The 14,623-nt window shown below is 69.3% G+C and overlaps 1 protein-coding gene across 2 annotated transcripts; it reads left to right on the top strand.

Annotated features, from left to right (window-relative positions):
- The first annotated feature begins 1,278 nt into the window (after positions 1 to 1,278).
- Positions 1,279 to 12,390, top strand: SCARF2 (scavenger receptor class F member 2). 2 transcript variants are annotated; one of them, XM_040251243.1, is made up of 11 exons: positions 1,279 to 1,445; positions 6,221 to 6,279; positions 6,388 to 6,489; positions 6,611 to 7,130; positions 7,232 to 7,450; positions 7,586 to 7,714; positions 8,280 to 8,383; positions 8,457 to 8,574; positions 8,759 to 8,889; positions 9,895 to 10,047; positions 10,802 to 12,390. In XM_040251243.1, the coding sequence occupies exons 1-11, from the start codon at positions 1,294 to 1,296 to the stop codon at positions 11,638 to 11,640; spliced, it is 2,526 nt and encodes an 841-aa protein (XP_040107177.1). In that variant the 5' UTR covers positions 1,279 to 1,293; the 3' UTR covers positions 11,641 to 12,390. The 2 variants fall into 2 exon arrangements, with proteins under 2 accessions (XP_040107177.1, XP_040107178.1); XM_040251244.1 differs by having other exon boundaries at positions 8,774 to 8,889.
- The last annotated feature ends 2,233 nt before the right edge of the window (positions 12,391 to 14,623 follow it).

Raw genomic sequence — 14,623 nt, forward strand, 5'->3', positions numbered from 1 at the left:
CTGCACCAGCAGGGCTGGCGGAGGGGGCCCCAAACCCCCGGGGCTCCCTCCCACCCTGTCTACTGGCAGCCCACCAGTGCCCACAGCCTCAGGCCTGTCGGGGCCTTGGACCAGGCGCCCTCCTGCTTGATGGATCCTCATATGACACAGGCAGGAGCCCTCCTCGGGGAGCCCGCACGTAGCCCGCCCCCCACCCTGGGCCTGCCTCCGGCTCTGAGGTCCCCAGAGGCCCAGCTCAGCTCTGCTGGGAGCTGGCTGCCCCCCTGCCGTCCCCTCCGCAGGCCTGCCTGCCGTCTCCTCCCCAGGCCTCCTGCCCTCCCTGCTCCTCGGGCCTGGAGCTGGGTCTGACCCCTCTGCTCCTCTATTCTTCCAGGTCCCCAGGCCCCACGCACCCCCTCTCTCTGCTGCCCCTGCCCCACTCTGGATTTAGGACCTTGGGCCTCCGGGCCTGGCTCCACCTTCTGGAAACCCTCTGGGACCAACGGCCTCTCAAGCAGAATCCCTCTCCCAGGCCCCTAGCGCACCTTCTCACCTCGACCAGGGCTTGTAGGCAGGGGTTGCATCCCTGGCTGCCCCCACTGCTGCCCCCGCAGCCTCTGCCCCCTGCCTTTACCTCCAGGATCTCTCAGAGCCGGCGCGGGGCCGTTCTACTGCCGGCAGCGCTCCCGTCTGTCCCTACCGGGCCCCTTGGCAAGGCCTCTGGTCCATACCCAGCCTACCCAAGGCCTCAAGCATCGGACGCCGCCGTCTCTGCAGGCTTTGATTGCGCCCGGTTCGGAAGGCGCTGACCGCACCGCCAGGCGCGGGAGGGCCTCACCGCGGGAGCAGAGGCCGGCTTGCGGCCTTGACCTGCGATCCCGAGGCGCCGCTAGCCAGGGAGCTTTGGTGCGCCGCGCCTGGCGCCCACCCGCCTCCCGCCGCCCCGAGGCCGGACCTCGTCGGGAGCGCGCAGGGGCCGCTTCTCGGGTGGGTGTCTGGGGAGGGAGGGGAAGGCGCGGCGGCCGGGGATTCCGCCGGCGGGCCCCTTCCAAGTTCGCCCCAAGTTTGCGCGCGGCCGCCTGGGGGCGGGGGCCGCGCGGAGGGGCGGCGGCACGGCCGGAGGGTGGGGTCTGGCGCGCGGGGCGGGCGCTGCCGCCTGGCCGGCCGCGGCTGGCCCGGGATCAGGGAGCCGATGTGGAATTTCCTGCCCGGCCCGGCGCCCCTCCTGCCGCCCCCCGCCCGGCTGTGCACTCCGCTTCCGGCCGCTCTCGCAGCGGCCGCACCCGCGCCCGCCCCGCGCCTGCCCCGCGCCGCATGGAGGGCGCAGGGCCCCGGGGGGCCGGGCCGGCGCGGCGCCGGGGAGCCGGGGGGCTGTCGCTGCTGCTGCTGCTGCTCTGGCTGCTGCCCGGCCCCGCGGCGCCCCAGGAGCTGAGCCCGCGCGGCCGCAACGTGTGCCGCGCACCCGGGTAGGAGCCGGCCGGGCTGGGGGAGGGGGCCGGAGGGGACGCCCGGGGCCGGGACAGGGGAGGGGGCGCCGGGGACCGCCCTGCGCCGAACGCGCGGGCCCCTCGGGCGGCCCCCGCCCCCGACGCCAGCTCCGCTCTAGGCCGAGCCCGAGCCCGGGCGCCGGGCCACGACGGTGCGTCCGAGGATACCTCGGGCGAGAGGAGAGCGGAGGGCAGCGGGCGCCGGGAGGGCAGACACACGGGGTCCGAGATTTCAGACCCAGAAAAGAAGGACCCTTGGGCCGGCTTGGGAGGGCCGTAAGAAGACGGGAAGCGCATTCCGAGCCCGTGGCAGGGCATGTGCCAGGGCCCGGGCAGACGAGTGTGGCCGGAGCCGGGAGGGAGGGAGGCCGAGAGGCCCGCGGCGGCCTCCTCCCTGCGCGGGGGGAGCCGGGGAGGTCTCGAGGCGAGTGGGAAGCACAGATTGGCGTCTTAGGAAGAGCGGACGTGGGTGGGAAGAGGGTGGTCACGGAGCAGGGCGTCGAGGAGCCTGCGCTCCGAGTGGGCCGGGAGCGGGGACAGGACAAGGGCGGGCGCCGGCCTCGAGAGGATGCGGACCCTCCCGGGTGCGATGCGGGTGCCCCAGGAGCCGGCTAGGGAAGCCCGTGTGGGCCGGGCGAGGACAGGACTTGTGGGGGGCGGGGAACCGGGGCCCAGGACCGCGCACGGAGGACCAAGAGCCAGAAGCCGGGGGTGCGCCGGGGTCGGAGGGCCCGGTTGGCCTGTCAGCGGCCACTGCGAGGTCAAGGGCATCTCCGCGCGGGGCGGGGAGCCGGCGTGTGCGGGTGCTCTGGCGCGGGCGGGAGGCGCCGGGCGGGCGTCTGGAGAGGCGGCCACCGGCCCCCCCGGCATTCGGGGCGCCCGGGGGCCGCAGGGCCCAGGGAGGCTGCGTCCGGGGGCAGGGCGGTCGCCGCAGACAAGGGGCTGCGAGGGGCCGCGCGGGGTTTCCGAGCTCGCATCCCGAGGCGCGCAGACCCCTCCCCGCTGCCAGCCCCGCCTCCGGGGCGGGGGCCGGCCTGGCCCGCCATCTGCTTCACATCGACGCCGCCGCCGCCTCCCGGGCCTCCCGGGCCTCCCCGGCCCCAGGAATGTGGCGGCGGCGGCGGCGGGCGGGCGGGGCTGCCTGGAGGGGGGAGGGCGGGATCGCCGCCGGCCTGTGCCTTGCCTCAGCCCTCCTGGCCCGTGGGGGTCCCTACCGGGGGACGCGCTCCCCCGCCCCGGACCTCCGCATCGGGGGGCCCGTTCCAGTTGCCGGGAGCCTGGGCTGGGTTTCAGGTCCCCAGGCCTCCGCATCCGAGTGGCCTCGGGCACATCGCTTAAGCTCTTCAGGCTGGGCCATGCTCCTGACAAATGGGGTCAGGGCTGGCACCCGCCTCGAGGGGAGGGAGGGGGGATGACCCTGGTCCTCTGTGGAGCTGGTTAATGGGAACCACCGCCACTGGGGGCCCCGCCTCCCTCCCCTGGGTCTGGACCATCTCTTCCGTGACCTTCCCAAGGCTGGGCCTTTCAAAGCTCCACTAGCTGTTGCCTCTGCCTGGAGGCAGGAGGACCACAGAGGGGAGCATCTCTGTCAGTAAAACCCCAGAGGCTCTGTGTGTGCGGACCCGGCAGTGCCAGGGCACAGCTGTCCCGTGTGTGTGCGCGTGCGTGTGTGTGTGTGTGTGTGTGCGTGCGTGCGTGTGTGTGCGTGCGTGTGTGTATGCGTGCGTGTGTGTGTGCGTGCGTGTGTGTGTGTGCATGCGTGCGTGTGTGCACGCGTGTGTGCACGCGTGTGTGTGCGTGTAGGGTGGGAGACTTACCATAAGTCATCTGACATTTGGCAAGGGCTAGGGAGGAGGTATTCAGCCGGGAGACCCAGCCGGAGGTGATGAGAGGGGCCGGGGCAGGGCAGGCCCTGCGTGCTGAGGGCCTCTTGGAAGCGCGGAAGGGGCCCAGGTGGCTGGGACGGGGATGGTGGAGGAGAGACCACCCGAGCTCTGCCCGCTCCTGAGAAGACTGAGGCCCCGGAAACCCTGGGGCAGGAGGGCAGAAGGTGGGAGAGAAGCAGGCAGGATGAGGTGGGGGTGGGGGGCAGGGGACAAGTGGCCTGTCCCTCCTGGGTCCACTTTGGAAGGTCGAGCCGGGTGTTTCTCTGTGCATCGTCTCTGGGAGAGCGCAGGGTCCCAGCCTTTCAGCCTGGAAAGACAGGCCTTACCCTGAGATAGAGTCAGCTTGGGGTGGGGGCTCACACGGAGGAGGCCTCCAAGGCATGGCCAGTGTCTCGCTAGGACTCGGGGAGCCTCGCGAGGGAGCCAGCATGGACAGAGCAGGGGGCACAGAGGAGGGGGTGCCCATGGCGGGACGGGAGGAGAGCAGGGCCATTGTGGAGTCCTGAGGGGTATGGGGGCAGAGGGCAGGACAGACACTGGCACAGTGAGTGGGCAGTGCGCTTGGGTGGGTTCCAGATGAAGGTCTAAATCAGCACAGCTCTAGCTGCAGGGAGCGCGCTCCGTGGCAGGGGCACCGCCTGCCCGCTGCGGGGCCTGGACTGACACCCAGGGTCCCGCCCGAGTGTCGGAGCTGCCCTGTCCCCGGCCCCCTCTCTTGACCTCTCACTTTCATTAGATCTGACACAGCCAGGCTGCCAGCCCATGCCAGCCTTTCCTGCCTCCCGTCTCAGGAGGAGAGGCCCTCTACACGGGCTCTGGCCCGCCCGCGGGTGGGGTTCTTAGCTCTGTTGGGTGGGACCTGGGTGCCAGCCACGCTGGGGGAGCTTTCTGGGGCCTATTCGGCATGGGCTGAAGTGCGCACAGCAGCCTTGGGTGAGTTCTTGAGCTGTGCTCAGTTGCTCAGTCGTGTCCGACTCTTTGCGACCCCATGGACTGCAGCCCGCCAGGCTCCTCTGTCTCTGGGATTCTCCGGGCAAGAATACTAGAGTGGGTTGCTATGCCCTCCTTCAGGGGTATTCCCAACCCAGGAATTGAGCCGGGGTCTCCTTCACGGCAGGCAAATTCTTTACCGGCTGAGTTACCAGGAAAATTCCTGGGTGACTTCTTTTTTTTGGGGGGGGTAACTTTTTTTTTTTTTTTTTGGTGCCAAAAGCTGGAGACATCTCACTCTCTCAATCTTCCTGCCAAGCCTATGGGCACCCATTGTACAGATATAGTGGCTGGCGCCCAGAGAGGTTAAGTTCTGTGCCCACACAGCATGTGGCAGACCCAGGCAGCCAAGGCACCTTCCTGTGTCCCTAAGGCCAGGCTCCCAACTGGTCACAGAGCGAGGAAGCCAGGCCGTCCCAGCAGGCCATTCTGGTGGGGTCGCCTGCAGAAGGACCGGCTCCAGAGGCTCTCCACCCAGAGTCCTGGGCTCAGGCCGGCAGAAGAGGCAGGGGGCGATGGGTCTCCCCGCAGATGGGCTCCTTGGAGCCCCAGGGCAGGGCCGGGCTGGGTGGGTGGGGACACTGGGGGTCAGGAAAAGCCAGGCCTGCTGAGTGTTCCTGTCTCTGGTTTCCAGTTTCATTTGTGGAAAATAAGCTGGCCCGTTCCTTGAAGTTTGGGGTTTATGGGTCTTGTTCCCCAGGTCCCATATCTCTGGCCCAAAGGAGGATCCAGCCCTTTCTGGGAGAGGGGACCCCCTTGGGGTGCTGGGTGCCACCTGGGGTCTAGTGACCATCTCAAGCTGGGAACATGGACGGCATCTTCTGAGGAGCCTGCTAAGGGGCAGCTCAGCCTTTCCTTTCCCCGAACCCCACCCACCAGGGCCATCAAGCCCCTCCCACCTCCACCAACACTTGCCAGTTATGGGTTCCCATCCTCCCCGAGAGACCCTCTCCGTTGCTCTGAGGTTGGACGGAGGCCGTGTGCCTTTAGGGTCTGAGACCCCACAGACCTGCAGTCTGAGTGTTCCTTCTCCACCTCCTTTGCCCGCAGCGTGGGCACACCCCACCTCAGCCCTCATGACCCTCGCTAGGGGCCATGGCTTCACTTGGGCAGGGCCACCGAACCTCTGTGTCTGCCCACCCCATCAGGCCAGGGCTCAGGAGGCTGCACCACCCCGACATGGGACACTTAGGAAGTTCTTATCTCCTACTGTACCTTGGAAAAGCCAAATAAAATTGAGGTTTCATGAAATTGCACAGAGAGGACGTTCCAGTGTGGCCTTCCTCTAGCCCGAGTCTCGCCCTGGTGCTCTGCAGCCCTCACTTGCTCTTTCCTCACCTGGACAGACTCCCTGGGTGTCCCCTGCCCGAGCAGGACCCTCGCCGAGTCCACTTCGCTCAGAGGCTGCCTGTCTTAGCCCCAACAGGGCACCCTGATGTGCTGCCTGACCCAGCCAGTCCTGGCACTGTCTGGGTCTGAACCCTTGATCGGGCCAGACTCCGCCCCACCCCGGGGTGCCCTAGCCTACCTCACTGGAGCAGGTCCTGGAGGCCCTGCCCCACCCCCACCTCACCACTGCCCCTCCTCGGACGCCTGGGGTCTCTTCTCAGGCCCAGCGGATAGGGGAAGAGGGCACAGATCAGGAGAGCAAGGCCCCCAAGTAGAGGGAGCTGGGCAGCTCTTGGAGGTGGTCTGCGCTCTGCCGCCTCCCAGGGTTTGCTCTGGGTGCCTGAAATTTGTGACTTACTCGAGTCCCCGGGACCTATAGCAGCGCCTCCGATAACCACCTCCCTAGGGCAGGGTGGGGATTGCTGGGGGTGGGTGGGGGGGTCCCAGCGCGAGGGGCTCAGACTCAGGCGCCAGTCTCTCTGCCTGCAGCTCCCAGGAGCTCACGTGCTGCGCCGGCTGGAGGCAGCAGGGGGACGAGTGTGGGATCGGTGAGTGGGTCACCCTGGGATCGGGGCCGGGGGCTGGGGCGAGAGTGCACAGAGAGGAGACAAGTGCAGCGGCTGGACTGGGGACACCTCGGCCCGTCTCGTCCGCAGCTGTGTGCGAAGGCAACTCCACGTGCTCGGAGAACGAGGTGTGCGTGCGACCCGGCGAGTGCCGCTGCCGCCACGGCTATTTCGGGGCCAACTGCGACACCAGTGAGCGCATCCGGCGGGCGCGGGGCGCGGGGGGCAGGGTCCCAGAGGGGCGGGGCGCCGGCGCGAAGCCGGCAGGCTCTCTCGCCAGCGCCTGGGCCTGCCCCCGTCTCCGCCCCTGCAGAGTGCCCGCGCCAGTTCTGGGGTCCCGACTGCAAGGAGCTCTGCGTCTGCCACCCGCATGGGCAGTGCGAGGACGTGACGGGCCAGTGCACGTGCCACGCGCGGCGCTGGGGCGCGCGCTGCGAGCATGCGTGCCGGTGCCAGCACGGCGCGTGCCACGCGCGGAGCGGCGCGTGTCGCTGCGAGCCCGGCTGGTGGGGCCCGCAGTGTGCCAGCGCGTGCTACTGCAGCGCCACGTCGCGCTGCGACCCGCAGACGGGCGCGTGCCTGTGCCGCGCGGGCTGGTGGGGCCGCAGCTGCAACAACCAGTGCGCCTGCAGCGCGTCGCCGTGCGAGCAGCAGAGCGGCCGCTGCCAGTGCCGGGAGCGCACGTTCGGCGCGCGCTGCGAGCGCTACTGCCAGTGCTTCCGCGGCCGCTGCCACCCGGTGGACGGCACGTGCGCGTGCGAGCCCGGCTACAGGGGCAAGTACTGCCGGGAGCCGTGCCCCGCCGGCTTCTACGGCCTGGGCTGCCGCCGCCGGTAAGCGCGGCCTCCGCCCAGGGAAGGGAGGGAGGGACAGGCCGCCGAGGGGGCGGGAGTGCGGCGGTCGGGCCCCGCCTAGCCTCCCGCCGCTTCCCCAGATGCGGCCAGTGCAAGGGCCAGCAGCCGTGCACCGTGGCCGAGGGCCGCTGCCTGACGTGCGAGCCCGGCTGGAACGGCACCAAGTGCGACCAGCCGTGCGCCGCCGGCTTCTACGGCGAGGGCTGCGGCCGCCGATGCCCGCCGTGTCGCGACGGGCACGCCTGCAACCACGTGACCGGCAAGTGCGCGCGCTGCAACGCGGGCTGGATCGGCGACCGGTGAGCGACGCGCGTGCGCCCCAGACACGCAGCCCTCGCCGCCCTCCCTTCCCCGACCGCCCTCCGCGGTGGGCTCTGTGGGCTTCAGGGTCGTTGGCCCTGCTTCCACTGACGCCCCCTCCCCCGCGTTCCGAGGTGTGAGACCAAGTGCAGCAACGGCACGTACGGCGAGGACTGCGCGTTCGTGTGCGCCGACTGCGGGAGCGGCCACTGCGACTTCCAGTCCGGACGATGCCTCTGCAGCCCGGGCGTCTATGGGCCCCAGTGAGTGCCTGGGGACGAGAGGTCTGAGGAGTCAGTATCCGGCACAGGGCTCCAGCCAGACCCCAGGTGCTGCTGCACTGGCGACCAGGCGGGGCCCAGGCTCGGCCCTCAGCCAGCTAGGGAGCGACCAGGGCCTCTTGGGGGGCAGTTTCCTGCCCTGGTGTGGAGCCGGCGTTCGAGCCGGATCTGGCGGCCAGGTCAGCCCGTGGTCAGTGGGCTCCCCTGAGCTGATGATGTGAAGTGAACAGGGACCTCCACGCACACCCCCGGATCTGCTCCGGCAGCCTCTCTTCCCTGTACACAAGAGTCAGCCCCCGAAATGGGCACCGCGGACAGTGATCTCGGCCGGGCCCTCAGACTCCCCGGCGCTGGAGTGCACCCATGCATTTCCCAAACACTGATCGCCCAGGACGTGCTGGAGGTGGGGGTGGCCGCAGTCCCTAGAGAGTGGAGCCAGGGACCGCGGGGCTGGCCGGCCGCGGGGTCGAGCGCGGGAGGCGTCTCGGAGGGTAGCTCCGCGGCGCCCCCAGACCCCGCCCACCTCCCTGACCTCGCGCTCCCGCAGCTGTAACCTGACGTGCCCGCCCGGGCTCCACGGCGTGGACTGCGCCCAGGCCTGCAGCTGCCGCGAGGACTCGTGCGACCCGGTCACCGGTGCCTGCCGCCTGGGTGAGTGAGTAGGGGCCACCGGGCGGGGGCGCGGGGGTCGCTGGCCCCCGCTCTGATCGGGCGCTCCCCACAGAGACCAACCAGCGCAAGGGCGTGATGGGCGCGGGGGCGCTGCTCGCCCTGCTCCTCGGCCTGCTGCTCTCGCTGCTCGGCTGCTGCTGCGCCTGCCGCGGCAAGGACCCAGCGCGCGGGTGAGGCTTCGCGGCCTGGCCTTAGCCCCGCGCGAGTCGTGCGGGGTCTGCGGCTAGGTACAGACCTAGGCCCGGCCCCGCCCGGGTGGCCCCGCCCCCTTCGCTCAGGCCCCGCCCCGTGGGTGGGCACCCGCTGGCTTGCCCCGCCCCTCCGGCGAAGGTACGGTCCGCCCCCTTCGCTCAGGCCCCGCCCCCGTAGGGAGCTCTCGCTGGGGAGGAAGAAGGCGCCGCAGCGCCTGTGCGGACGCTTCAGTCGAATCAGTATGAAGCTACCCCGGATCCCGCTCCGCAGGCAGAAGCTGCCCAAGGTCGTAGGTAAGGATGACCGGGGAACACCCCCGACGCAGGCGGCTGCCGGGAAGTGGGCGTGGCCTGGCCAGTATAGGAACGGCGGGGCCTTGCTTGTCCATGGGAGGGGCGCGGGGAGGTGCGCCCAGGGCGAGGAAAGAGGGCTCGCGGATACGGGGGAGCCCGGGAGGAAGGCGGGGATGGTAGCCTGGCCGTCCCGTCGCCCCGCAGTCTGCGGGAGTGAACGCACCGTCTGTCCTGGTGCGGAGCCACAGGTGGACGCGGGACCTGTGCGTGGGCATGCCCTGCCGCAAGAAGCCCCCGCCCCCGGCCCAGACCTCTGGAAGTGCCAGGGTCTTCCCTGGAAAGAGGGCAGGCTGACCCCTGGGCCCCCACCGCTGTCAGGACGGGTCAGCTGCCGGGTTGCAGGGCATGCCGTTTTCTCTCCTCTATCTGCACTGATTCACACCGGGGTGGAAGCTCTCTGTGTCTAACCCACTTATTTCCAAAGATGAAGGGGACGAGGTGATGAAGGCTCCTGGGAGACAGCTGAGAAGAGCCGCGCTGGGCCCGCTCAGCAGGGTGGGGTCTACGGACGCGGGCGTAGGGGCTGGAGCCCACCTCCTGTTTGTGCGAGGGGGACAGGCTGGCCAGCCTCTGGGATTCTCTGTTGGCGGGGTCTGCATCTGTGGAGGCTGTGCCTGGGGGTGGCAGCCTGCTGAGGTGGTCTGAGCCAAAGGGTGGCCTCTCCACTGCTCATTTGCTCTCAGAAACTGCCGCAGGGCAGGGTCTGAAGCATGGCCTGCAGGGCCTGATGGCGTCTCCCAGCCAGGTGTTCCCTCTTTTCACAACTTTCGGCCTGACCTCGGTCAGCTCTCTGGCTGCTGGGAGAGGCCTGTTGAGTTGCCTGTCCTACTCAGAGTCTTGGGGTGTGGCTGGTTGGGTCCCTACCTCACTGTGGCAGGAGGGCTGGTGAGGGCCCTGGCTCGGGCAAGGCAGGGCCCGTGGCAGCTGTGCCTTCCTCCTCCCCAGTGGCCCATCACGACCTGGACAACACACTCAACTGCAGCTTCCTGGAGCCGCCCTCGGGGCTGGAGCAGCCCTCACCATCATGGTCCTCCCGGGCCTCCTTCTCCTCCTTTGATACCACGGATGAAGGCCCCGTGTACTGCGTACCCCACGAGGGTGAGTTCGCCTCCTTGGGGTGAGGACCCCTCTCACTCTGATCCAGCGAAAGGTTCTCGCTGAAATATCTCTGCTCGGAGGAACAGGGAGGAAGGGCTGGTGATGCTGTTAGCTAGGGATGGGGGACACACAGCTGAGGCTGCAGGTCAGGCTTCTGTGCTGCCCAGCACCAGACTTGGCTGGGGGTCTGGGGAGGTAGCCACAGTTGGGTTCACATCTGGAGAGACCAGGCAGAGAGAAGTTTCTGGGCCAGGGGAGGAGCTGGCAAGAGGAGACAGGAAAGGGAGTCTTCGGGGTCTGGAGGCACACTTTGACGGGAAGCCTTGGCTCACAAACGTCAGGAAGCAGGCTCACTTTCTGGGCTTCTGGCCCCTCTCCTCCTGCTACCGTCCCCGTGAATGACTCTGGGCAGGTGGCCAGGTGACCCTGAGCCTTGGAAGGCGTTGCTCTTAAGGAAGGATAGGGAATCGAGGATTAAATGTGGCAGTGGTGGCCCCGAGGCTGGGAGTGGGGTGCAGAAGCGGTTCGGGGCCGAGGTGGAGCTGCGGCCCAGGAAGGAGCCCCTCGTCCTGCCCGGGGGCTCCAAGTCTGCGGTCAGCGTGGGGAGCATGCCAGTCCTGTCTGGATGCCAGGACGCCTGAGCGCCAGTGGGGCGGGAAGAGGACGGGAGGGGCGCTGGCGGTGGCTTGCGCCTGGAGGCTGGAGGGCCGAGCTTTTCCCGCGGGCGGTGACCGGCCTGCTCTTCCCTGCTCAGAGGCGGCCGCCGAGAGCCGGGATTCGGAGGCCCCCGCCGCGGCGCCGGTGACCACGCCCGCGGAGGAGGCGGCGCCCCTCCCCGCGTCCTCCGACAGCGAGCGGTCGGCGTCGAGCGGCGACGGGCCCGGAGGGGCGCTGTATGCGCGCGTGGCCCGGCGCGAGGCCCGGCCGGCCCGGGTCCGAGACGAGGCCCGAGGCCTGTCGCTTTCGCCATCGCCCGAGCGCCGGAAGCCGCCACCACCCGACCCCGCCACCAAACCCAAGGTTTCCTGGATCCATGGCAAGCAGGGTGCTGGGGCCACCGCCGCTGCCGCCCCCGCGCCCTCGCCTCCACCCGCGGGCCCCGAGGCCGCTCCCAGCCCCAGCAAGAGGAAACGGACGCCCAGCGACACGTCGGCGCGGCCCCCCGGGCTGGCAGAGGAGGGGCCGGCCCTCGCGGCACCCTCCCCGCCTCGGGCTCGGGCTCGGGGCCGCGGCCCGGGCCTCCCAGAGCCCATGGACGCTGGCGGGCCCCCGCGCAGCGCGCCGGAGGCCGCCTCCATGCTGGCCGCCGAGCTGCGCGACAAGACTCGCAGCTTGGGCCGCGCCGAGGGGCCCCCGGGCATGCAGGGCCCCCGAGAGAAGCCAGCACCTCCGCAAAAGGCCAAGCGCTCCGCCCCTCCCTCCTCTCCGGCCCGCGCGCCCCCCGCGCCTGAGGCCCTGGGGCCCGAAAAGGTGGCAGCCGGCGCGCCCGGGTCCGACACCCCTCGAAAGAAAACCCCCATCCAGAAGCCTCCCCGCAAGAAGAGCCGGGAGCTGGCGGGCGAGCCGGGCCGGGCGGGTGCACCCACGCTGTAGTAAGGGCGCCCCGTGGGCCTGCAACTTCCCCGCTTAGCAGCGCTGCTTGGCACCCCGCGCCCCTGCGCCCCCGCCTCTCTCGCGGGGACCCCAGTCTGGAGCCGCCAGGCGGGAGGCTGCGTCTCGCTGATTCAGGCCCCGCGGCCCTCCTGGACGGGACCATGCTCACTGCGGCAGGAAGCCCCATCCCGGTGGCTGAGGCCTGATAGGTGCTTCGCTGACCCCTCCCTTCCCACGGCCTCCCTGGGGCGGGGGGGGGGGGGGCTCCCATTTCCCCGCCGAGCTCTCCCAGGCCAGGGGCAGGAGGGCTCTATCTGGAGAGCACCTCCCGCTGGCCCAGAGTGCCCTGGCTGGGCCGCCTTCTCACTGGCTGGGGCCAGAAGCACTTCCACCCTGGATGCCTCTCCAGTCAAGGCCTGGCGCCTCTGGCTGGAGGGTCCTTCCACTGGCTGAGCCCCAGGGCCTCTGGTTGACCAGAGCCTGGGGAGCAGGGCTGGTCTCTGCTCCTCAGGGGGCTTGGCCGTCCCCACCAGTCCTTCCCAGCCCCCTCCGCTGTCGAGCTGGTTTTGATGGCTTCCCAGCACCCCACATGCCTGGGAATCCGAGGGGCGACTCCAGTGGCCTGAGGAGATGTATTTATAGGCCCCCGGCAGGGCTGCTCCCACCCCCCACCCCTGGGGGCCCCAGGATGGGCTCCTCTTGGCAGGGGCTCGGCCAAAGCTTTCCGAATAAAGTGCCTTCCCCCACCCCCACACCATGGTCTGCCTGCTTCCTCTCTGCTGGGCCTCTGACAAGGATGTCACCCCCAGAGACCTGGCACCCCGTGACCCAAGTGGCGTCTGGGAGCCCAGGTGTGGTCCCCCAGGAGACGTGTCCTGTCCGTCTGCCCAGCCTTCGTCTTTTTATCCAATGTGCTGGGCACCCACTCAGCCCACCCCGCTTCTGGTGGTGCCGGGCGGGCAGGCAGGAATAGATAGGGTGGTTACGAAGAAGGAGCTGGTGTGTGGCTACCCCTGCCCTGCGCCTGCCCCACCGGCCCACTGCTGTACGCTTGGGGCCCTGAGCTCTTTGGTGTGTCTGGGGCGGGTCAGAGGCTGGGGCCAGGGGGCAGCAGGCCAGGGGCACAGCCTCCAGCTGGGCCACGTCTGGCAGTGCACAGAGCCCCGCTGTCTGTCTCAACGGGCTGCCTGTCCTCAGCCAGAAATGCTCAGGCGCAGGCCTTGCCGGTCGCGGGAGCTGTGGGGAGGGGGGAGCACGCCTGACCCCCGAGCCCCAGCTGGGCCTGCAAGCAGCCCCCCACTGCCCGGCCCCGGCTGGTCCCCTCTCTGGCCTGGCCTTCTTTCTGCGGTCCCATGTTCCGTGTCCTCAGGGCTTGTGGCCCTCAGGAGAGCCTCAAAAGTAACCTTCCTGAGCTCCAGAACCTCACCTCTCTAGGTGTGCACTGTCTCCGCCCACCTGGGCTCCTCCATCACCCACCTCTGCCTGGCAGGCCTCTTCCTCACCCCCCGCTGCCAGCTCTTTCCGTCAGGAGATTCGGCCAAGACACTCCCATCACCTCCCCACAGCCTTCCTGCAGACCCTGGAGCGGCCGGAGTGTGCCCAGCGCTGGCAGCTCAGGCGTCTCACCTGGCGAGCCTCTGGTGCTCTGGTTGGACGCCGCCTGGAGGTCCACGTCGCTGACCCGTGCAGGGGCCGAGCCAGCTGAGCGGAGACGCTGGTGCGGCTCCCGTGCCCGTGGTCCCCGCCTCTGGCCTGGTCAGGCCGCACATGGAAGGCAGGCTCCCGGTCCCCGGGCACGCGGCTTCCCTCGAGCCAGCCGGGCACCCTCCCAGCCGTGGCCCCGCGCCCGGCCACAGCTTCAGCCCTTCCTTCCGGCACCAGGCCATGCTGGCTGCCGGGCGGAGAACACAGCCTTAACGTTGGCTAGGAGGGGAGAGGCCAGCGAGGGCAGGGCACCCTGGAGGAGGGTGCTGGAGGGCAGGGCGGTGGGTCAGGCGGCAGTGGCTGGGCACCCCCACTCACTGTGCCCACCCTGTTCCCCGACCCCCAACCCCTGCTCCAGCAGGCAAAACACTCCCTGGCCTGGATCAGCACGGTGTGGGGCGACCAGAGGGCTCGGGCCCCATATCTCACGTCCACCAGGCCTGCCCCAGAGCCTCTGGGCAGTGGAGACCCTGACCTTCAGGAGCCCCTCTGTGTGGGCGCCTCATGGAACAGGGGTGCCTCTAGTGCTTCCTGCAGCAGCCCTGCCACCGGGCGCCCTGTGGGCAGATGCTGTGGCCTGGGGCACCCGGGCCAGGAAGCCCCCTGGACCGTCTAGGTAGCAGCCTGGGGAGGGAGCTGCCGGGAACCCCCACCCGACACCCACTGCCCCCTCGCGGGCCTGCAGCAGCGCCAGCTCCCAGTACAGGCGCCACAAAAGGGAACCGCTGCTGCTGGAACCTCCGTTGCCATGGGGACGGGGACCACAGGACCCACATCTGGTAGCGATTGAGGAGGAAAAATTATGAGTCGTGGAAACGCAAATATTTTCTGTAGCACAGAGCACAAAGGAGCGGGAGGAATGTGGGACCAGAGCAGGCCTGAGCTGGAGCACACGCCACGCAGAGGCCGAGCTACACGTGCGCACACATGCACACACGCACACATGCATGCGCACAGACACACGCACTGCAACGCACCTGCACCTACAGCCAGACCAGCAGAGGCCGAGCGAACACGCGTGCACACGCGTGCACACACACATGCATGCGCACAGACACACGCACTGCAACGCACCTGCACCTACAGCCAGACCAGCAGAGAGACTGAGCAAACACGCGTGCACACACGTGCACACACGTGTGCACACACGCACACAGGCACTGAAACACACCTGCACCTACAGCCAGACCAGCAGAGACCGAGCGAACATGCGTGCACACGCGTGCACACACGCGTGCACACGTGCACACAGGCACTGAAACACACCTGCACCTACAGC

The sequence above is a fragment of the Oryx dammah genome, unplaced genomic scaffold (assembly GCF_014754425.2).
Source record: "Oryx dammah isolate SB20612 unplaced genomic scaffold, SCBI_Odam_1.1 HiC_scaffold_12, whole genome shotgun sequence".
NCBI lineage: Eukaryota > Metazoa > Chordata > Mammalia > Artiodactyla > Bovidae > Oryx > Oryx dammah.

Coding starts and splice junctions, on each gene's coding strand:
- SCARF2 (XM_040251243.1), top strand. CDS start 1,294: ATGGAGGGCGCAGGGCCCCGGGGGGCCGGGCCGGCGCGGCGCCGGGGA. Junction 7,131..7,231: donor GGCCTGGGCTGCCGCCGCCG/GTAAGCGCGGCC, acceptor CCGCTTCCCCAG/ATGCGGCCAGTGCAAGGGCC. Junction 10,048..10,801: donor GTACTGCGTACCCCACGAGG/GTGAGTTCGCCT, acceptor TTCCCTGCTCAG/AGGCGGCCGCCGAGAGCCGG.